The 23,316-nt window shown below is 63.4% G+C and overlaps 1 protein-coding gene across 4 annotated transcripts in view; it reads right to left on the reverse strand.

The window, feature by feature from the left end:
* Positions 1–23,316, reverse strand: part of ARVCF (ARVCF delta catenin family member) — a 36,146-nt gene that overhangs the window by 5,125 nt on the left and 7,705 nt on the right. For 3 of the 4 annotated variants that reach the window (XM_060028566.1, XM_060028565.1, XM_060028567.1), the window contains exons 2-8: positions 14,061–14,288; positions 5,651–5,809; positions 5,022–5,542; positions 3,581–4,080; positions 2,843–3,026; positions 1,936–2,053; positions 1,417–1,588 (exon numbers count right to left, since the gene is read on the reverse strand). In XM_060028566.1, the coding sequence (XP_059884549.1) occupies positions 1,417–1,588; positions 1,936–2,053; positions 2,843–3,026; positions 3,581–4,080; positions 5,022–5,542; positions 5,651–5,809; positions 14,061–14,270 (1,864 nt within the window). In that variant the 5' untranslated portion in view covers positions 14,271–14,288. Of the gene's footprint in view, positions 1–1,416; positions 1,589–1,935; positions 2,054–2,842; positions 3,027–3,580; positions 4,081–5,021; positions 5,543–5,650; positions 5,810–10,672; positions 10,792–14,060; positions 14,289–23,316 lie in introns of those variants that run through there. The other variant, XM_060028568.1, reaches the window with a different exon arrangement.

Raw genomic sequence — 23,316 nt, forward strand, 5'->3', positions numbered from 1 at the left:
AACAGAGCACTGCTCTGAGTCAGGCAGGCAGCTCTGCCCAAAGGGCAGTGGTGGCAGTTAGGCCTAGGGAGGTCCGAGCCCTGCCTGAGCTGCCAGGACTCATCCTCCATCGGGTGCTGGGAGCTGCACTGCAGATCCTCCCGATGGGCTCCTTGGGCCCACCATGTGTGTGAACTGAGGGGCCCAGGAGCCCAGGCTGGGGCAGGGAGGTGCAGACAGGGAAGCCAAGGGCTGGCAGGGACAGGACTTGCCTGGCTGCACAGTGAGGCGGGGCTGGAGCCAAGAATCCCACTCATGGGGAAACTGGCCCCTGTCTGGGGCCAGGACCCAGCCCTGGGCTCTGCTGGCCAGGAGACCCCCCACTCGCAGACCCCTGCAGCAGCCCCACCTAACACCCGTCAGCCTCGGCCTGCACACCTCCGTGAGAGCCAGCTCACCACCTCCCGGCTGCCCTCCCGCTCAGATGAGGAACCTTCCCCTTCCTGGAAGGCAGAGCTGAGTTCAGACAATCAGGGGCCTGCCCTACCCAGCCTCCTGGGGCATTTGCATGGTCCCTCCATCTGAGCCACACCTGGCCCATCCCATCAGAGGGGCAGACCCTGCTCCCCAGTGCCCCTGGGAATGGACATGCCCAGGCCCTATCCACCCTCGGCTCTGAGGTTACAGAGGGACAGCCCCTCGGCCTCCCAACCAGCCCCAGGCTGACATTCCTGCAGTTGTCATGTCCACACAGTTGCCATGGAGATGGCTGCCTAGAGAAGGAACTGGGATCAGGACTTCCCAAGGATGAAAGGTCCTGCAGTTGTCATGGAGATGGCTGCCTGAGCAATGGGGGCGGGGAGGGGTCCCTGGTGCCCACTGCACCCGCCAGGCCTGCACGGCAGGACAAACAGGGACTTACCTTCATGGAACCACTCTTCTGGGCGGCCGGAGGAAGCACAGGAGAGAGGAGAGGAGGCTGAGCGGGCAGCACCCCGATTCCCTCCCAGGAAATGTAGGGCAGAGGGACGGGGACTCTCACCCCGATTACTTTTGGGGGCTGAGTGCCCACAAGTGGGACGGGGATCAGAAAAGGCCAACGCAGTGGGGCAGGTGAAGGCAGTGTACAGACCCCTGGCAGCTGCACCCGAGGTAGGGACGGCGTGAGGCAGGTGGGGTGCTGCCCCCTGGGCTCCCCAGGGTCCTCGGGTGTCCTGCCAATGCCAGGAGGCGGCGCTGTCCTCGGCACTTCCAAACTTGGGCCCCCAAGCCCTTCCTGGAGCTGAGGGCCTGGGTCCGGGCACCAGGGGGGACCACTGCACAGGTGGTCCTGGGCACCCTCCTTGGCTCCCTGAATGTGTCCCTGGTGGGTGTGGAGGGCCTTCGGCTTGGCAGGGTCGGGGGTCCTAGAGCAGTACCCCAGTCCCACCCACACACCTTTGGCCTTCTTGCCACCAAAGCAGCCGGCGTCCTCCCTCCTCCGGCGCTGGGCACCCATGGCACTGCCCGGGGGCCTGGGCTCGGCCTCCTGGTACCTGTCAGCCCCCGGCACCTCCTTGTGCACGTGGTAGGAGAGGTTCCGCACGATGCACACGCAGTTCTCCACTGACTGCAGGGAGAGGGGGCTAGGGTACCGCTGGGGGGCACGGGACACTGACCGCTCCCCCAGGGAAGGTGCCACAGCTCGTGAGTGCAGAAGGGACCGGGTGTAGGATGGGGAGGCCTGGGTTAGGGGCCCACTCGGGCGAAACCCAGGGAGGGGCTGAGGAAGGAGGGGGGAGCACCTACCACACGCGGGACCTGGTCCAGGGCTTCAGGGCACACCTGCTGCCCTGCACCACACACCCGTCCCCTGTGCCGCCTGGATAGTCCAGGGCTCCTGCTCCGTTCCCCGACCCTTCATGGGAGGCTGCGATACTGACCCTGCCTGGGGCCTGCCAGGGCCTCCCTGCCTACCTTGTTGTCCGTGTCCTTCCTGCCCACGGCTGACTGCAGGGCGTGCAGGAGTGCGTCCACCAGCCCCTCACACTCACGGAGTCGCCGCCGGGCCTCTGCACCATCTGAGCTCACATTCCTGTGTGGCCAAGAGCAAGCCCTGTGACCCCAGCTCCAGCTCCGGGGTCTCATCTTATCTGCAGAACGTGCTCTGTGCCATGCCGTTAGGGCTGCTAGCAGATGACAAGAGGTTAGCAGTGAAGGTGAAGAAGCAATGGCCTGACTGCTGAGACCCCAGGAGGGGGCCCTGGCCTGGCATCTGTGTGGGGTGGGGGGTCCCCTGACTCCCAGCTGAACTGCAAAGGGACAGAAGTGGATCCAGACGCCTGAATCTGTGCAGTTCAGGGCTCCACCCTGTGCTAAGGACCCCAGAGGGCCATGGGGGCATATCCTGATGGACAGGCAGGACCGAGGGGACGCAGGACTGCCTGTGGGGTCTCTGCAGGGCCTCCAAGGGTGGTGGGGGGAGGGCAGGGGTCACAAAGAGGTGGGATGAGGCCTCTGAGACAGACTGGAGAGGAGGATCCTAGCTCCCCTTCCCTGGGTGTCACAGGGATGGGTCGAAGCTGGGCAGGGATGGAGCAGGGGTACATGGGAGGGTGGCAGACATCCAGAGGCTGCCTGTGGGGGTGAGTACAGCCCCATCAGGCACATTCTCGGGACTCGGGCAGAAACTGTGACCTGGCTCTGACGCCGAGGCCTGGGTGGCTAGCTGTCTTCCATGTTATCTGGGACACAGGGACGTGGCTATTCCTAGGACAGCTGTCCCCAGGTGTGCATGCAGGCTCTGGTGCTTGGCTCCTGCCTCCTTGGGTGGGAACAGCCCTGGGAGGCTTCGAGGGGCACCTGAGCAAGGCCCCACGCACACCTCAAGCAGCCTGATGTGTTCTTGAAGACAGTCGTCCACTCAGCATCCCGTGGCTTGGAGTCTTCGTTGGGCTCTGGCTCCCAGCCCGAGTGTGGCACAATGACCTCATGGGTCAGCGTCTGCAGGCCGTGGTCAATGATGACCATCTTCAGGGGTTCGTAGGACGACAGGTTCCAGAGTGTGCCTGCAGGGTGCCATCGACCCGCCAGTGCTGACCACAGGCACTGTCCCCACAGGACCAGCTCAGGACCCACCCCGCCCTCTTCGGGCCCCAGCTCACGCCGGAAGACAGGAGTGACAAAAGCCACAAGAGGCCCTGGGTGCTGCTCTGGTGTGGGTGAGATGCACACGCCACACCGAGAGGGGGCTCCCCGGGGCAGGGAAGGAGCCCCCTAGAGGCCAGGACACATAGGAGGGGCTGGCAGGGAGCCTGGAGCTGGCATGTGCCTTCTTTTCCCCACCCCTTCCCAGCCACCCAGGCAGGTGGGACTATGCTCCTGGGGCCACGCCAAGAGGGGATCATCACATGACCCTGACCAGCCATGGTCCCCACCACTGCCCTGCTGGGGGGGCCAGAGAGGCAGGACCCAGAGTAGTCATGGTGGGGACATGGGAGCTGGCGGGGAGGGGGCCAGTGCCAGCCCCACCTGTGGCGGCCAAGTCCAGCGGTAGAGACCTGACACAGTGCCTAAGCCTGACTCCCGACTGAACCGCGACGCAGACGGCCGGGCGCCTCACCTGTGACGAGCTCACGGACCTCGCTGTCCCGGGCAGCCCGCAGCAGGCGCACCAGGGCAGGCACACCGCCGCAGTCCCGGATGGCGGCCTTGTTGTCAGCATCCCTGCCATACGAGAGGTTCCGCAGTGCCCCACAGGCCCGGCGCCGCACCTCCGCCCGCGGGTGGTCCAGCAGGGCCACAAGCAGCGGCAGCCCCCGCAGCTGCCGCACGCGGCGCTTGACACCCTCGTTCTCAAAGCACAGGTGCTGCAGGTAGGCGGCCGCGTTGGCCTTCACGGGGTCCACGGGGTGCCGCAGCATGGCCAGCACCTCGGGCAGCTCGGGGTCCCGCCAGCGCGGCTCCTTGCGGGCACTGTCCACCGAGGGTGAGCGCCGCACTGCCCGGTCCAGGCTGCCCAGGCTGCCATGTTCCGGCTGGGCCAGGGGCGCCGTCGTGGCTGGGAATGGGGGCCGCTCCTCCATCAGCTCACCGCCATCGTCCGCCACGTCCTCGTAGGCCCTGTGCAGGTGAGCACGGTGCATGACCGTCTTCTCGCGGCTGCTGGCTGGCCTTGCCCCCAAGCAGCCCCATCACACATTCTCCGGGGGACCATGAACCCATGGGGCAGGGCTGAGCCTAGAGCATCGTCGGTGCTGAGGGTCATACCCGACCCAGCAAGAACTAACTCACAGCCAGTGACAGAGCCAAACCCCAGCCAATGTCATCAGAACTTGTATCCCTCCCAGATGGGAGCTCACTCACTCCCATCACCAGGCAGTTTCCCTGACTCCCAGCTAAATGTGTGTCTACGAAACATCTGTCTGTGACTGGGGTCCCACCTCCCCATGAGGCCATGTCTGGCTAGTGCACCCCTTGCACATAGCCAGCCTGGTAGGACCATCTGAGGGGCCTCAGGCCACCAGTTCTCCAGGGCACAAGATGTCAAACCCACTTCCTAGGTGAGGGATTGGGGCTGGGGGTGGGCGAGTGTCTCGCCTGTGGCCACAAAGCGTAATCCAGACCCAGGCAGTGGTCATGTTCCCACCTGACAGACAGAGAAGCTGAGGGCAGGGGAGACAGAACCAAAGGCTGCAGAGGGAAGGGAAGGACCGAGGGCCTGGGTTCTGGGTGCTCCTGTGATGGGGAAGGGGCTGGGGCCCAAGCTCAGAAAAATGCCCTGGGTCCCTTGGGCTTGTGTCTTCCGGGCCATCTGGCTGGAGCAGGGGAAGCAGGCATGGGCGCGTCACCAGATTCTCTTGCTCCAGACCCACAGGGAGGATGCCCAGTGCAATCCCACAGCCCAGAGCCCGCCCTTGCTGCTGTCCCTGAGAAGAGCCAAGGCCAATTCAAACTAACGTGTGCGTTATTAACACAGCACTGCAGCGAGACTACCCGTGTGGTACTCTGCAAGGAGTGGAAGGCAGGCTTCCCGGAGGCAGTGACAGCGCATGGGGGCTCACCTGGTGCGCAGGCCCCGCCCACAGTCTGGCCTCCTCCGTGCAGCTGTGCCACAGTCAGCCTCCAGCTCCGGGCCCCCCTCGTCCTCAGCAGCCAGGCTGCGAGTGTCGTCCTCCAAGCCATATGGCTCTGCCTGGAACCGCTCGGGCTGGGAGCGGCCGGCTGGTGGCCCAGGCTCAGGGCCCGCGGGGAAGGCCTCCCGGCGGCTGGGCAGCGTGAAGCAGCCATCACCAGGGCCTGGGCCCAGGGGGCCTCCGCGCGGAGGCCGCACACCCAGCCCGCGGGACAGGCTGCCATAGCTGGGGACGTCGCGGGGCTCGTCAGGAAAGCCGCCTCCGCTGCCAAGGCAGGTGCGGGAGAGAGTGGCCGCCGGGCCACCCCCGCGCAGCAGGAAGTGTCGGTCCAGGGGGCCATCGGTGAAGGGGCCCAGTGGGTGGCCACCGTCCAGCAGGGGGAGGCCATCAGGGCCCACGGGCACCTGGCGCACTGTTCGAGTGGTCACCGTCTTGACTGTCTTGGTGACCTGGTGGGTGAGGGGGCAGCCTGTGGGCTGGCAGCCTGAAAGGCCAGGGTGGCCTCAGCCCTCCACCTGAATAATGGGTGGCCTGCAGGAGGCCAGGGCGAGGTGTACCTTGGTCTCAGTGCGACGAGTGGTGCCATCTTCCGATGTGACGATGGACACATGGGAGGTGGGGGTGCCAGGGTCCTCCTCCACCGTCACTGTCTCCTCCAGCACCTCAGGCGCCTCCGGCATCATGGCCAAAGAGGCCTGGCTGCCCGGGCTCTGCTCCTGGGCAAGGGGGCAGGTGTTGGTGGGAGGACCCCGTGCTCAGCAGCCCTGGGGCAAGGAAGCTCGTGCTGGCCTGGACGCCAGGAGGGCCTTCTTCCCCTGCCCCAGGGCCTGTCTCAGCCCCGGCTGGTGAGGACAGCAGCACATTCTTGCCTCTGAAAGCTGAGGGGCTGGTCCCCACCCCAGGTCCTCCTCGGGCTGATCTAGTGGATAAGGCCCTGGGCCCAGCGGCGCAGTCTTGGGCAGCCCTGTCTGAGCTGTAAGCCCAGCTGCCACAGCTCCTGGAGGCCCAAGCACCCACAGGACGCTCTCCTGACGTCACTCATCACCCCTGCCTGTGCCCTCCCTAAAGGATGGCTCTTTCCTGTGCCTCCTCCCTGCCCACCCCAGAAACCTTGGGTGCAGGGGGTGGCAATTTCAGCATTGTTCACCGACTCCCTGTGGCCACACCGAGGCTCCCACCATCCCCAAGGCCAGCTAGACACCCTCGCAGGACAGAAATACCCAACTCCCAGAATGCCCTGCGCACTCAGAACACCAAAATACCCTTGCCCCTTCCGGCCCAGATACTCTTGGGGTGCTGAGTGGGCAGGGCCTGGCCCTACCTCACTCGGGCCAGTGGCTGGTACCCCTCACTGAGGCCCTGGGTGTCATATCAGAGAGCCCAGAGAGGGTGGATTCAGGCCAATGTGGGCCCAGCTGATCCTTGATGGGAACCCTGGTGTCCCCTCCCCCACACACCCCCGGGTCTCCCCAGCCTTGGCCCTCAGCTCTCAGCCCCCCTTGCCAACATCCCCACAGGCAAGATGGTGCTGGAGAGAGGCTCTTCTAAAGCCCACAGGCCTACTGGCCAGATTCACCAGTGGGGAAACTGAGGCTCAGAGAGGACAGGCCAGCCCACAGCACAGCTGGGCTGGACCCCTGCTATGCTGAGTGGCATGGGGACCCCAGGCCTCTGACCACCTGGGTCCCCCCCGACCATGCCAACATCCCAGGATCAGCGTCTGGCCAGGACGGGTAGGAGCTGAAACCCAAGCTGCAGTGGGCGGGCATGGGGGAGCACATTCCCGGGCAGCCAGGGCCGGGTCAGCAGGAGGACAGGTCCTGCTCCAGGGCCCAGGCCCGTGCCTTGTGGGATGGGTCCCCGCCTGGGCCCCAGGCCCCTGAAGCCTGCACAGACAGGGAGCTGAGGCCCAGGAAAGGCCAGCAGCTCAACCTGCATCTGCCTGGCACCAGAGCCCTGCTCTGCTCCCGTCCCCGGGCCCAGGAGCATGCAAGGCAAGGTGCCCAGGGCTGCCCTCGGGGCCTACCTCCCGAGGGCCTCGGGTGTGAAGTCTCCCCAGGTTGGGGTCCTGTCCTAAAGGAATGCATGTCCCCCCAAATACACACAGTGCTAAGGTTCTGGGCCCCTGCAGCCTCTTCAGGGGTCCCAGAAGCCTGCACCAACCTGCTGGGAGCATCCCTCAGGCTCTGGTGACAGAGGAAGAGGTCACAGAATGTGCCCCCTCCCCCAGAAGCAGGGCTTCGGAGGACAATATGTGATTTTATGAAAAAGAGAAACTGAGGCCTGACAGAGGAGAAAGGACTACCCAGAACTGCACAAACTGCTAACGGGGGATTTCAGGCATCCACAGGGAAGGGCTTTCAGTCACATGTCACCCCTCTGGGGAGACAGCCTTGGCTGCCGCCTTCTCAGTCCTAGAATGCAACTAGTATGCCTGTCGGGGACCTGGCCAGGAAGGAAGGATGCTGTTCCTTGGGAAAGAGAAGTAAACTGAGGCCTGGGGTGGGGACACGCTGGTATGCGGCTGGGCAGGGTGGCCTGGCTCTTCTCTGAGGGCACTGGGGAGCTGGGGCGGTTCTGGAGCATAGGTTCAGGGACAGCATGCCCCTGCTGGGGCCTCGGCCGCCCCATCTGCACTTGGCAACTGTGGGAGCAAAAGTGTGGCTGGCAGTGAGCTCTCTGCTCAGCCGGGGAAGCGGGGGAGCAGCAAGGCCCCATGGCTACAAAGCACAGGGAACAGGGAGTGCAGGGAGCAGGACTGACAGGAGGAGACCAGGTTGTCCAGGACACTGCCAGGAGTACGAACCCCATAGTAGGTATGCATACATTTGCATACATTTAACCCTCTCCGAGAAGAGCCACTACCCCCTGGCCAGGCTTGGGCTGCTAGAGGGTGGCACAGGGGGTGCACATCTTGGACCTCAGTGCCAGGGGGGCCTGGCTGCTGCTTCTCACTCCAGCCTGCAGACACAATGCAGAATTGGGGGGAAGAGGGGATGGGGGTCCAGGAGAGCCAGGGGCCCAACAAGGCCTGGCAACCCTGCAGCATCAGCTACCAACACCCAGCCCGGGCAGCCCGGCAGCGGGATCCCAGGGCCCCAAGAGCCCTGACTGGCAAATGACCTCAGGGAGCTAAAAATGGTGATGACTTCACCCCGGTGGGCAGGGAGGCGGGAGCGTGAGTCAGCCGGCGATCACAGGGAGGCCCGGCCCCCGTTACACACGCCTGGGCACACACATGCAGAAAGGGACCTGGACACACATGTGCACGAACACCCATCCCAGCTCCCCGGCCCAGGCACGTCAGTTCACAGGCTCTCCCGACAGCACCCAGCACCGACATCCCCTCCTGCCTTCTACCTGTGTGTCCAGACTTCCTCAACCACCTATGCAGCATCTACCATGGGAGTCTCAGAGCCGGCAGGTGGGGGATCCAAGGCCTAGGGTAGAAGGAGCCCAAGGTCGACCCCTGCCTTGGGCCTCTGAAATGTCTTTGGGGTGAGAACATGGGGTCACAGACTGACTGACCAGGACACAGTCAGCTCTCAACAGAGGTTGCTGACCAGGCTGCCTGGATCCTCGTCTGGCCTCAAGGCCCTGCTCTAGGGCCCCATGTCCCATGGCCACCTACCCAGGCTGGCCCACCTCAGGAACCCCCAGCCCTGCAGTCCCAGATTTCCCTCATACCCTAGACATGAACAACACCTGCAGCCTCCCCCATACCCCAAATTCCGCCAAGTCCTGTCAACTGCCTTACCCTCCCTCTGCCCTGGCACCATCCTTGCCTCTCTCGCTGGGATGACTGTCCAGCCTCCCATCAGCTCTCCCCAGGGCCCAAATCTGTCCCATGGTCCTCCCATCCATGGTCCACTTGGTCCAGGGGCCCTGGGTCCGGACCAGCAAGGGGCTGCTGTACACTTCTGGAGTTTCCCATGAGCTCCTGTGAACTTGTGGGAGGGGCCGAGCCCAGGACTCCAAGCAGGGGCGGGAGTGACCAGTATCCCAGAAAGGTGGACCCAACCACTGCTCTCAAGAGGGTCTCCAGAGGCCCAGAGCTGGAGGGCTCTGGCCCTGTCACACACCTGGGCTCAGCTTTCTTGTATGAAAACAAGAAGGACCCGGGGTGTCCAGGCCACAGGACAGGTGGGATAGTGCCAGTCCTGACTTTGTGACCAGATCTAAGGTGTGTGAGGCTCAGAAAACTGAGACATGGGACAAGACACAGAGGGGCCACCCCTGGGCAAAAGCCCACAGCAGCCTCTGGGGGCGCATGTGGGAATGGCGGAAGGAGGGGACAGAGGAAACAAGCCAAGTCACCACTGGTGGGGAGCTGGACTGGGGTCCCAGAGGCACGGATCCACCTGCAATGTTTGCCCTTGAGAGATGAGCACCCATGGTCTGGATCACGAAGAACAAGATGTGGGGTGGTTGTCCCACCCTGTCCACAGCCCCACCAGCACACGCAAGGGATAGATTAAGGTGGGATCCCACCCCTGGCTCCCACAACCCCCTGTCGAGGCTCTCAGAGAGCACGAGACGGCTGCTGCTGGATGAATGAACCGAGGGGTGGAGGAATACCAGCCCCCCATCCAGAGCGGCCATCCTGGATGAAGTCCAGGCTAAGCCAGGCAAGCATCTCCCACCAGGGAGCAAGTCCTTGGCCATTACAGACGTCCTCTCCCTTGGTGCCCACAGTGGCGAACCCAGCCCTGGCTGACCGGGAGCTCCCCGCTCCACAGCAGCAGTCCACCTGCAAGGGCGCAGGCCCAGGATGAATGGCCAAGAGGCCAAGGGGCAGTAGGTGCCCAGCAGACTGGGGGAGCAAGCTTGTGGGCGACGGCAAGGTAGGCCATCACCCACCCTAGCTTTCCCAAGCCCAGCCCACACCCATCAGGCACACAGTGGCCCCACATTCCCCCAGCTCCCCTGAACTGGCCTCTCCATCTCTGGGGCAGGCAGGCACCTAGCTGTCCAGGTGAGCAGGTGTGTAGGAGACCTACCTCTTGCTCCTCCACTCTGCCTCAGTTTCCCCGCCTGTTAGGGGACCCCGCCCCTCTGAGCAAGAGTGCAGGCTGCCCGCGAGCCTTCCCCCATGCTGGTGCTGGGAGGAAGCCCCCCTCCGCCTCCGCACGTGGGCAGGGCAGTCCCCCAGCCCTCTCCCCACGTGCGCTGCCGCGGCAGACCCGGCTTGCATTAAAGCTCCGAAGCTCCTGCGCGGCCCCCAGAGCCGGGGCCCTGTGAATTTGGGGGAGGCCTAGTCGCGCCGCCCTCTCCAGATTCGGCCTCCCACCTGCGCAGAGGGTCTGCTCGGGAAGGCCCTGCCCACCACCCCGTCCCAGGCACCTGTCCCGGGCGCTGGCCCGGGTGCGCCCGCTCCCACCCCTCCACCCGCTCCCCGCACCCCCGGTGGTGCGCTCACTTCGCCGCCCCGCCCGGCCCCGGCCCGGGGGCGCAGACAATAGCCACCTCCGGCCGGCGGCTCCACGAACAAAAGCGGGTCCTCCCGGAGGGCCGGCGCCCCGCCCTCCGCCACCGGCCCCTGGGACAGTGCCCCCGCCCGGGACCAAGTTCCCTCCAACCTGTCTGAGTTCGGCCGGCATCGGGCCGGGCGCGGGGGACGCGAGCCGGCGGTGGCGGCGGCTGGACTGGGTTCAGCTGCGGTGCCTCGGCCGCTCAGCTCCGGTTAGGCGGACTCGCTCCCCGCGGGGCCGACCTGGCTAGGCGCGACCAGCGGCCAATCGGGAGGGGCGGGACGGTGAGGCGAGCAGCCAATCGGGAGGGGCCAAGCTGGGGCGGGGTGGATAGCAGCCAATCAGCTGGGGTCTCACCCGGGAGGGGCGGGGCGGCGGGAGGCCAATTGGGCGGGGCAAAGCCCCGCCCCGACCGGCGCGGAGCGGGTCTTGCCTGCAGCCTTGGGCCGGGGTCGCCCTCTGCCCCTGCGATCAGGTCAGTCAGGGCTTCCCCACCCCCGTACCGCGGAGGTAGCATTTTCCCGCCGAGTCCTCCTTCCCAGGCCTCGGTTTACCCCCAGTAAAAGAGCCCACAGCCCAACCCCTGCAGTTGAGGAAACAGTTCTGGCAATGCAGGGGCCAGTGTGGCTAAGGCATCCTGCAAGACCACCCTCCTGGCACAAGCTGCCCATCCCGGCTGCGACTCAGTTTCCCCTAGCTGTGAAATGGTGGCCTATAAGAGTATTGACGGCGATGTCGCTCAGGTTTCCTAGATCTGGCTCCAGGCTCTTGCCAACCCTCCAGCACCTCCCCAGTAAGCGTCCCCACAGAGCTCAACCCGGGCCTGCACTGACCCACTTTCTCTTGCGTTCTCCCCATCAAGTCACAGAGGCCCAGGGGTCCCCCATCCTCTGAGAGGTGTCAGAGCAGATCAAAGGGAGGGGAGGGAGCACAACTCTTGGGTGACCCTGGGCGAAAGCTTGTGGGGCCCAGCTGGCCTCAGATCCTCTCCCTTCCATGTCTTTGACCTATTGGGAAGTGGTAGCTAGAGGGGACGGTTAATCAGGGCTTCTCCTACTATGGTGCACTCCCCACCCCCAGCAGCCTGGCATGGAGGTGCAGCCACCCTGGGGGTCTGGCTTGGCCAAAGGGAAGCGTAGACACAGGGAAGGGTCTGGGCTGGGGCCCTCTCGGGTCATACCCCGCAAACGCAAGCCAATGGCTCTCACACCAAGAACAAGAGACTTATGCTCTGGATTGAACAGAGCTGGGCCGGCCCACAAAGGTTCAGCAGGCTGGGCAAGAGAGGGGGCCTTAGCCTTGGCTTTCTGCTTCCCACCTGCTTCTCCCCAGACCCCACTCCTCTTCTAGGACACTCCATGCACATAGGCCATGCAACCAGCATGCTCAAGCACTCTGGGTGTCCACTGCATGTTCCTCTGAGTCTCAGTTTCCCTTGAGTTGTCCTTACCACTGGACCCCCTGTAACTTCCGTCCGTGGAGCTACCTGGGGCAGGAGCAGAAGACTGTACCGCTGCCCTGAGAGAACTTGGCCTGGATGCTTACATGTGAGTCATTTCTGCCTTCTCCCAAATTTCACCATCTGTTACTGCCCTAGCCTCATCCCCCTCTTGGCCCAGCCCAAAGTTGGCCAGGTCCCTAAAGGTGTCCCCCGCCTCCACACACACACACACATTGCTTGAGGGTCAGTCCTGCTCCAGCCAGCCTGCTCCAGGTGTCTGGAGGAGGCGACCCTTTCTGCTAGAGGATGAAGGGCAGGCAGCCAGCACTGTGGAGCAGCACCCCGAGACTCTCGACTCCCCAGCCCCAGCTACCTGCCTTGCCACCAGCCTCCAAGCTGCACAGATCCAGGCTCTGACACCGAGGACCAGGTCCAGGCAGCCGTGGCTCACAGGTGGGTCACTAGGCACCTCCTGCTGAGATGGGTCTGGGAAGCAGGTTTGGCATGGAGGCTGCCAGGCCTGGCCCGCTGGATGTGGCTGCCTCCCCATCAGCCCCGCTAGTCCAGCCACAGCCCTGGGAACACACTCTCTCTGATCTCAGCCTGAGAAACCATCTCCTCCCAAGAGAGAAAACCAAGGGCAGGTCTTGGAGGGCCTTGGGTGGGGAGGGGTAGTGGGCGAGGAGGGTGGTGGCCTGATCTTCAGGCTGCAGCCCTCAGGAGGCCAGGGCAGCTCCAGGCTATGGGAATGTCTTCCCACAGGGGCGTTGACCCTCAGCAGCACCCTCTGGGCTGGAAGCCAGAGCCCTTTCCGGCCTGGGAGGGCTGGAAAGAGGGCCTGGAGCCTAAAGAGTGGCCTTGGGGTCATGGGCTGCCACTGTCCCTGTGTGGCTCAGCGGGCTGTTCTGCTCCCCAAATTTGGGGGTGCAGGCCTCACCCTTTGGAGTGCCTGGGGTCCAGGGGGCCACAGGGGTGGCCCTCATACGTAGCCCCACCTGGCCTCAGTTCCAGCCTCCCATGAACTGGCTGTGCGGCCACGTCAGCACCAGCTGGCTTGGAAAGACAGCTACCCAGTGTGTATGGGCCCACTGAAGATGCGCCTTCAGCTCTGACTGTGGACCATGCTGGGCCGTGCGTATGGATCACCCACTGGTAGATGAGGACATCAAGGCTTGGGGGCAGTTACTGGCCAGGTCCCCCAGCTTGACACAGACCACTGCTTCTGAGCCCCAAACGCCCAGGCTAGATGAAGCTAGCGCACTGGGCCAGTCTCCACCAAGACCCGTAACCCCCTCCTTTTCTCTCCAGCCACAGAGGTCCAGGCCGCCCCAAGCCGCCAGCACATATGTGCCGGGGCCCCACAGCCAGCAGCCCGTCCGGCTCCCTGGAGCTCTGCCCGTGCCCTGCCCTGCATCTCAGTCAATCACAGGAACTGCAACAATCACAGCAAACTCCCTCCTCCCCCACCAGCACCCCAGGAGCCAGGCGCTATTGCCCCATCTGAAGGTTCGGTACTGGGGCACAGCTCGTGTCGGGAGGACCCCACGAGGCCTCCTGACCTCACTGTACATCCCAACTTCAGAGTTCTCAGGGCCTGGCCAAGAGCAGACTGGGCTCTACACCTCCTGGGGCTGAGCAGGGGCAATGGCCAGTCACCTGCTGGGCTGCAGGCAGAGCCTCAGCCCTGCTCAAGCCTCCCCCAGGGCTGACCCACTGACTGATGCAGGCAACGAAGGCAGAGAGACTCCATGGAAGCAAAACCCTCAGTGTCACCAGGCTGACTGCTGAGCCGCCCAGAACAGACCCTGCCCAGCTGTCTGGGCCCTGAGGGCTCACACAAGTGGAAAGTGCTGTTCTGAGGGTTGGGCTGTGTTCTGCCCATTTGTCACATGATGCCCTGCATACCCAAGGGGGTTGGAATCCCACTTTCTTTCCCTCCCCAGAGGCCCCAGGTCGTGCAATAAGCCACTGCATGCTGGCTTGTGGTCCACCTAGGCCCCTTGATTTTTTCCCCACTTGGCCATTTTCACCCTTCCTGAGTCCCTGGGCTGTTACCTGCAGGACAAGCTGTTGCCAGGCCATCGACAAGGGCTGCCCACTGCCCACGCCACTGCTGCCCATGCCAGGCTGCTGGGCACGCTCCAGCTGCAGGGCAACATGGCGCCGTTCCTGCTCCAATGCCCGTGTCAGCCGCTCGAAGCGGGCCTCCTGCTCCTTCACTGAGGCCAGGATGCTGGCAGCCGAGTGCACGTTGCAGTCCTCCATGACCAGGATGCTGGCTGACTGCAGGCAAAGCAGAGCAAGTCAGGGTGGGGCCAGGGCGGGGGAATAGAGAGGCCGTCGTGGGCCCCCTGCCCACCCCACTCACAGATCACATGACTCACTCCCAGACCACAGCATCCAGCTCTCTGGAGAGAAGCCACATTGATTAAATTCTAAATTAAAAGCCATTAATCCAAGGCTGGCCGGAAGCAGCCGGCTCCCTCCCTGTGGTGTGTGGGGCTCTGACCCGGGCTCCCTGCTTCCTGCCAGGCCCAGCAGAACCTCGGACCATGGGTGTCCCAGAGCCTGCTGGGGAGGGAAGGGAAGGGGAGGGAAGGGAAGGAAAGAAAGAGCTGGTGTGACCAGCTCTCAGACCTCCCAGGCCCTCTGCTGTCCAAAGCACATGCCAGTTCACCCCACCCTCATGGCACCAGCACAGGCCCATCTCACTGAGGTGGGCGCTGGGGCCCAGAGAGGGTGGGGGACCTGTCTGTAGCCACACAGCTCGCACGGCAGAGCTGGCACACTAGTTGGCAGGGAGTGAGAAGTTGCTCCGCAGCCACTGGGTGCCTGGCCACCTAGGCAGGTGCGGGGATGACGCGGGCCTGCAGACCAGTGGTCCCACCTCCATTCCCAGCCACGCTGGGAGCAAGGGCAGTGTCTACCCCATGCATACAGCCTGGCTGAGATTCCGTGTCCAGAAGTGGCCCATGTGCCTGACGCCTGACCCCGAAGGAGGCTGAGGGCAGGGGCCTGGGCGCCTGAGGCCCAGCGTCTGGAGAGAGTCAGGCCTGCCCGGGCCCCAGCCCAGCGCTGCCCCTGTGGGCCCCCGGGGAGCGGGTGGGGGCAGTGGGAGCTTGGCAGCTGCAAAGACGAACCAGAGCCAGCGCTTTTCCTTACCAGTTGCTCCCTGGCTGACCAGCATGTTTGCTTTTTGTGGGCAAAGAGCAGCAGAAGTATGTGTGCTCAGACCCAGGCTCTTGGCACGGCAGCGGGTGGGGCGCAGGCCACGCGGGGGCTCCATGTGCAGCACAAAGCCTGACCCAGGCCAGCCCGCCAAGGCCATACCAACATGGGGCCTGGGCATGGCTGGCAGTACCCCTGAAGGGTCAGCTCTGCTGCTCATGGGCCCCCGGGGAACCGGCTGCAAGGACAGAGCCCTGGAAAGGAAGGGTCAGCGCAGGGCTTGGCCATACCAGTGCCAGCTGGGCCAGGGGTGCGGGTGCACTTCAAGGTGAAAGGACAGCACAGAGACTCCCTCAGCACCCGCAACAGCTGGGGAAATCAAGGCCCATCGAGGGAAGAGACCAGCGTGGGTCCAGGGCTGGGCTCCACTTCCCCAGCACCTGTCACACAAATGAAACAGCAACGAACTGAATTCCTGCTGGGAGAGGTGGTGGTCAGCATGGCGGTGGTGGGATGGCTGCAGACCCACGTGCTAACATGGAAGGCAAAATATGCATGAATTTTTAAGATGGACCATGAGACTTCAAAGATGCTTTACCCAGCTGATCCTGGGTAGAGGTCGGCTCCAGACTTGCTTCCTCTGCTGTCCCGGGAGGCCTGGGGGCCGCCAGGGAAGTGCCATGTGCGGGACCTCAATGACCCTCACTCTCCTCTCTGGCCAATGCCTTCCCAGCCTCTGTTCCCCTGCGAGGGCCCCACACTGCCTGCTGGGCAGGCCCCTCCCGCCCCTGCCCAGACCAAGCCACCAGCTTCCTGAGTCCTCGGTGGAGGCCGCTCCTCACCACGCTTGCCCGTCACCCATGGGGTGGATTTAGGAAGAGGACAGGGACACATGTGCCATGCAGACACAGGCAGCCTGTCCTGGGGCACGTGTCCAGGCCTAGGCACCCCAGGAGTGGCCCCAGGTGGGTGGATGTTGGGTGGATGGAGGGATAGAAGGGCAGGAGACCGGGTGGAAAGGGATACGGATGAACAGTGAGAGGACGTATGGAGGCTGCCAGGAGGGGGCTGCATGGGAGGGTGGGTGGGTATGGAGGCAGCAGGGTGGGGGGAGAATGGGAGGCGGGCAGGAGGAATGAGTGGACGGGTAGTTGGGTGGATGAATGGGTGAGCAAGGGTGAGGCTGAGAAACACTCCTGGGAAGGGGCCCCCAAACCCGCTGGGGCACCACTGTGACCAGCGCCCACTCCCCCATGAGGGTGCAGGCACACGGAGGAACTGAGGAGATGCCCACCCTCCCCCGAAACCATGCCCACACTCAGCGTCTTCCTGCTAAATCAGCCGCTCCTCCTCAGAAGGAGTCCAGCCAAACCCTGCTCCAGAAATTATGGGGACAGAGTCCAATCTGAGTTGAGGAATTAGAGGAATTTCCTACGGGTCAGGCTGGCAGGAGGCCTGGGCTCCAGTGCTGACCCCTCGCCGGCCATTTGTTGGTACACTGCCCACTGCCCCAACCTTCACAAGGGGAGGGAGGGGACTGGCTACGGGTGGAGCCTCCTTTCACACTCCTGGCCCCACCCACTTGATGGGGAGGAAAGTAGGCAGCAGGGGTGCTGAAGGCCACCCACCTGGGAATGCACGGTGTCCCCCCCATGCTCCCAGCACTGTTCAGGCCTTGCAAGTGCCCATCTTTACCCTACCGCCCCTGCTGTGGTTGGATGGTGCCCACAGCCACGGGGACAGCTTCTGGCCAAGCCCACGAGGACGGGCACTGTGCCACGGCCAGGACCACAGGGTCACCCGTAGTTGGTGTAATGCGGGAGTCGCAGGGTGGGGGGGGGCTTGGATGGGAAGAGTCCGTTCTTGACCTTAAAGCAGTGGAAGGAACTGCCAAGGAAAAAGGACCAGCTTGCCTTTGTGAGAATGAAACATTTCTAAACATCCAGAAAGAGTGCCACGTGCTGTGGTTGTGGCTTGCTTTTCAAGTGTAGTGAGCGTTTCAGACAGACAACAAGTGGGACTGTACATGTAGACACGGCTCCACTGCTGCGGAAGATGCGTGGGCACGTGGGGACACGTCACACTACTCTCCACTGTTGTGTTTGCAATTTTCCATGATGTGGGAAGTAGGAGAAAACGACAAAGAAAACGAAAATACTGTCAATGTACTGGGATCGTCTTCACAACATCCAGTAGAAAAGTGATATCCTTCATCTATACGGTGATTATATAAGTCAGTAGGAAAAACCGAACCCCAACTTGAGGTGGGAAAAGGTCATCAAAAAGGCATGTGGCCCAGAGATGAGGTGCGAAGGATGAGTGTGGAAATGGTCACGCGCGCGCGCGCACACACACACACATATACACACGCACTGGAAAGAGGGCGTGTTGGCTGCAGCGGTGCTCTGGGTGGAGGGCTCCTGGCCCACAGGTTGCAGCAGGTCCGAAGTTCTGCACGTACCCATGTTCTAAGAGCTACTGCCTTCGCGAGAGGCAAGTAAGAAATGGGAAAGCAGGTGCCCCTCCCCCACCCCAGCAGGCCAGGCAAGTGAGCGCGAGGCCAGGGAACTCTCCCCAGGGGCTTGGGCGTTGCCGCCCGCCACCTGAGGGAAGCAGCTAGGTTTTCAGGGAGCTGGGAGAACTGTAACAGAATTCAGCCTGGAAACTGGGTTTCCCTAGCAGAAGAGGTGACCCTATCGCCACCTGGACCCGACACCATGGAGGTGGGAGGTGGACAGAGATGGCCCCTCAGTGACCTCCTCCTGCCCCCAAACCGTCCCTGTGGACACCCAGCGGCACCCACTGACCACACAGAGTACAACTACTCTGTGCAGGGGGAACGGTCTGGGCGGTTCTTCCCAAGGGGCTCTTGCCCTGCACTGATGGGGCGCCCTGGGCTAAGGGAGAGCCAGGTCCCTGGCAGCACTGGTCAGCCCCAGGGCAGGAGCCGCTGGACTGGTGGTCCAGGAGGACCAGGGGCTATGGGGAGGCTGATGCAGGAGGCTCGGAGCCAGGTCAAGGCAGGGACACTTCTGGGAGCCCACGGAGCCCGAGGTCTTGGGAGCTAAGGGCCTGGGGCCGGGCCCAGGGCCAGGGCTGGGAAACGGCCAGGTAACTACAGGCTGGACATGGCAGAGGAGGCCTCGCCCTGGCAGGAGGGTGGGCCAGGTGTAGGTGAGCATCCAGCTGCTGCCCCTCCTCAGTGGGGGGGTTGAGCCACAGGGAGCCCCCACCAGAGGCCCCCAAAGGGTCTCAGGCTGAGATTCCTGCCAGGGCAGGTCACAGACACTTGCTCCAAGTCTCCGGGTTCCCTGTCTCTCTGGGTGGACCTGTGGGATGGCAATGGACAGCAGTCCCCCAGCCCTAGGCTGCCCCTCCTGCACCTGACCCAGATTCCAGCTGCAGCTGCAGCCAGAGGGCAATGCCTGACAGGCTCCAAGTGTGGGGTCTGGGCAGCGAGGACCCACCTCCTCCACAGTCTCTACAGCAGCAGCCAGGCCAGGGGCACCCCAAGGGCAGGGCAGGGAGGGCTGGGGCTGGTGGTCCCTCTGCCTACACCAGCAGCCTACCCACTCCAGCCTGGCCACAATAGGGGAGCCCGGGCATAAGGCTGGGGAACCCCAAGGTGCCCCACTGTGTGGGGTGGGCTGGCCTGTTGCCTCCATACCTCCCCCTAGGGTCCCTTTGGGAGGTGGCTCCCCCAACCCCCCATTCCATCTCAGGGAGAGCAGAGCAGCGAGGGGGCAGTTCTGAGGGCCCAGGCTCAGAGCCCCACCCCACCGTGCTCTGGGGTGGGCACAGGAGCCAAGGCGTTCCTGAGGCGGAGCCTGAGGCTCACAGCCAGGCTGGGACAACACCCAACGGATCCAACTGGCACCGGGGCCTGGGAGCCCAGCTCCTACCCAGGGGCCAAGGGGTCCATGAGACCCCGAGGACCACCCCCCCACCGAAGGCACAGGTGGGGCAGCTGTCCGGTCAGGCTGAGGGCCGGTGGCCTGTGTGCACCAGTGCCGTCTGCCTGGAACACGCTTTCTCCCTCAAGACGCTGGACCCCTTCTTCCCAGGCCCCCTCTGTCACCATGGTAACACCCAAGCTTCTCTGAGGGACAGAGCCTCTTTGTGGTGGCACAAAGCCCCTTTGAGGGGCAGTGGGGGTTCAGCCCCTGGGAGCCTGTGGCCAGTAAGTCTCTGGGGGGCAAGACGTGGCTCGTCAGCCCAGCCCCCACCAAGGTTGCAGAGCCAAGAAAGATGAAGCAGGAGAGCCTGGTGGTTAGGGGCTGAGACACCCACCCCAGCACCACCTGCCCAGCTGCCCACGGAAGGGTCTCTGGGATGAGCCCCAGGGCCCCAGGAGAGGCTCTCTGTGGGGGTCTGAGGACTTCCCACGGCCTTTCCGCCATTTGACAAGAAACATGCTCTCCCTGGATAAGTGGAAGAGGCACTGGCAGTGGGGAAACTCCCTGCCAGACGGGAAACCAGACTCAGGACTGGGTGGGAAGCAGGCACAGGGAGCCCTCAGGAGGCAAGCGGGTCAGATGGCGCGGCCTGGCATCAGGCCTGCTGAGGGGCTGCCCATGTATCCGGGCCTGCCTTGCCCTGCTGCAGGGCCCCCCATCTTCGCCTGCCTGCCCTGGGGGAAAACAGCCAGCCAGCTGGGTGGCCTGGGGTAGCCTTGCTGCAGCCAGGACCTCAGGATAGGTTTGGGCAAGAAGGAACCTCGCTGTGGCTGGGCTCACTCCAGGGGTTGGGAGATGGGACCCTGAGGGCAATGTGGGTCCAGGGCACAGTGACAGGGACCGAACGCAGAGCTCCCTGCCCCCACCGCAGAGTGTTGCCCTATCTGTGCCCCGGCCCCGCAGTCAGGGAGGCTCACCGCAGCCATGGAGCCCCTCCCCGTCCCAGTCTGCGGGCCCATGCCACCCTGGCCACTGCTGACCAGGCACGTTGCAGTGCCCTCACATGCTGGGCGCCCTGCCGGGCAGCCCTCCCCAAGTGACCTCAATGTGACCCACTGCGGCTTTGCTAACTAAGCCCCCAGGCTGGGGGTCACAGCCCCCGGGTGGCAGCACGAGGCACAGCAGGCCCCAGGAGAGATCTGCCTCTTTGTGGGCAGATCCACGCAGGGCCCGGGGGTGGGGGGCTGCCAAGGGGCCAACCCTGACATGGCAGTGCCCCTCGCGGTCAGCAGATGAGATACCCCTGCACCCCACGGAGGCCCCGTCTCACGCCCCCACACCCCGCCCGCCTGCCTCCCCGCCAGCATTCCTGCAAGCTGCTGACACTTCTGGGCACTGGGACGGGCCTGCACAGACTATCGTCAGCAATACCAGGTCCACCTCCCCACAGAGCCCAGCCTGGGCCTTCGCCATCCAGGAAGATGGGGCCTGGGGCTCAGCTTCCAGAAGGAGGTTCCCTGGGAAGTGTGAGAGTGAGAAACTGGTCCCTTGTTCCCTCATCGGGAGCAACACCGGGGTCCAGCAGGGAGACTCCAGGCCCTGCAGGCACAGTACCCACAGCCCAGGGGGTGACAGGTGTCAGGAAGACCCTCCAGCTGCCAAGGGTAGAGGCAGGGCAGCTGTGGCCACCTGGCCCTGGATGGATCAAAGGGGAGTGCAGGGAAGAGACCAGAGCATGCCCTGTGGAGGGAGGTTCCATCGTTGCTCCTGAGCCACAGCATCAAAGAGCCAGGTCCCCTCTGGTCTGCCCTTGCCCAGGGTCCTGTGTGGCCTCCAGCACTGGCTCCTCCCAGGGCCCCTGGGAACTCCCATTCTCTCCCAGAAGCTGAGCTGGATGCCAGTCTCTCTGCTCCAGAACCCCTCACCTGCCTGGGAGCCAACTCAGTGCTCCTGAAGCCCGGGAGTGCCCATGGCACACAGGTCCAGACACCACCAGCCTCCATCAGACAGCAAAGTCCTGCCTTTTATATGCAAATGATGACCCAGTGGAACTGGGCAGGGGGCTTCACCCCACCCCTACCCAGTGCAGACTCTGGGCCCCACAGTGTCCCTGCCTGGCTCCCCACCCCCCCACACCACATACCATGACAGCCTGCTGGGAATCGGACTTGTCTGTGTGCCCTGCCCCCGCCAGGACGCAGAACACTGCAACTGGTATGCTGACAATTTGGGGACCTCCTTAAATCCACCCCCAGGCTCACGCATGCAGCCACCCACAAAGTCATGCACACACACCCCCAGAGGCACCCAGGCTGCCCTGTGGGGCCTCACCTGCCCCAGAAAATGGATGGTAGGTGACCTGACACTCCTGACAGGTCCTTGTGCTGGGGGAGGTAGGACTCAGGCTCCTGGGGGTCAGCGTTCTGGGCAGACTGCATTCCTGTCCTGAACACCTGGCAAGGCTGCCCCCGCCAAGACCTGTGAGGCCGGGCCTGCCCTGGCTCCACAGCCTGAAGGTGCCCAGCCTCAGTCCACACCAAAGTGTCTCTGTGACAGGAGTGGGGACCACGGCCGGGCCAGGACCCTGGACAGAAACGCCGAGGCTGCACAGACCTGCCCCAGCCCCCGGGGCCCAGGGCAGACCCTGCTGCCCCCCGGGGACCCAGGAGAGCTGCTGTTTACCAGCACAAACATCAGGGAACAGCAGATGTGCCCTCAAAAGGTTAAAGATGGCCTTGAACTGATGAGCTGGGAACAAACTATAAGGAGAAGGACCGATCATGGGTGATGAGGATCCTGTGGGGATTTGAAGAAAAACATGGCGGAAGCTAAACAGCAGCCGGGACGCTGTCCCCAGGCTGCAGGATGCAAACCCAAGGCAGACCTGCCAAACGGGCAGAAAAGGACACAAAGGTGTCAAGAGGGAAGACAGGAGTGGTGGAAAATGGATCCTGGGAACAAATTCCCCTGGCACAGGAGGTCCCCGAGGGACCCCACAAATGGCCAGGAGCCACCCCCAACAGAGGCCTCCAGCAGGGCTGTCAGGGTCGGGTTGGGGTCTGAGCTTTCTGCCCAGAAAGAAGCTGAGCAGACAGCAGTCATGTCAATCCTAGCCTTTACGACTCGCTCTCCCTGGGCTCTGTGCCCCAGCCTACAGGCTGCTGTCCCTCCACAGGGCAGGAAGGAGGCCGCCTGGCCTGGCCCGCACCGGACACACCCAAGGCGGCACTGAGGAGGGTCCACGCTGCCACCAAGCTGCCCACATCCCAGAGGGGCTGGACGTTATCCATGCACAGATGTCAGCTGCAGGACCCTGCTGCCCAGCTATCGTCTCTTGTTTGCAGAAGCTCTTCTACAGCGAGGACCAGCTGACAGCTTTGTTAACAGGGTGCTTCCCTTTCTTCCTTAACCTGGGATCTTGAAAGAGTAAACCCAGCTCTGTACTTCCTTAAGGAAACATCGTGCAAAGTTCCCGGGCTGTCAGAGACGATTTGCCACCCCAGGCCTCAGTGTTCCCATCTGCACACTCGGTGTCCCGCAGGCACCGCGGCCCAGGGCTCATGGGTGCAGGTGTCACAGGGCGCCAGCCTCTCCCTGCAGGGCACAGAGCAAAGGCCCCGGAGGACTGGCTGGCAGCCCGCTCGAAGCCTCGTTATCTTGCAAAATGCAGAGAGCAGCAAGTACATTCAGACGAATGAATGGCCTAATTAGGATTTCACGGAGAGTGAAAATATTTTGAAAAGAAAAAGTTTAACTAAAGGCATATTTGAAATACCAAACTCATCAATTGCAAACGACAACCTGGCAAGATGTGCCAGGGGGGCGGGGTGTCTCCTTCTCCCCACCTGACAATGGGCAGCCTTCCCTGTGGGCGAAAGAAACTGGGCCTCAGCCTAGCCAAATCAGAGCTGCAGGGGGGTGTCCCCACAGAACAAGACCTAACTCAGGGTGGAACTGACAACTCTGGGTGCCCCGGTGGAAGGTCACGCAGGGACGGAGACGGACGCCCAGGGCCTGGGGAAGAAAGGCCCCTCAGCGGCCTGACAGTCCAGTCCAGGCAGCAGAACAAAGCACAGCAAGCCAGGGAACAGCCAGAAGCTGACTGTGGCTGGTGTGGCAGGGAGAGGCCCCAGGGGTGATCTGAGGGGCAGGGGTTGCTCCAAGAGCCACTAGGCCAGTGGCCACCTCAGGCTTGCACAGACCACCCAGCACGGCTGGCGTGGCACTGTCCCTCCTGGTGGCCTGGG

This window comes from Delphinus delphis, chromosome 13 (assembly GCF_949987515.2).
Source record: "Delphinus delphis chromosome 13, mDelDel1.2, whole genome shotgun sequence".
Classification (NCBI taxonomy): domain Eukaryota; kingdom Metazoa; phylum Chordata; class Mammalia; order Artiodactyla; family Delphinidae; genus Delphinus; species Delphinus delphis.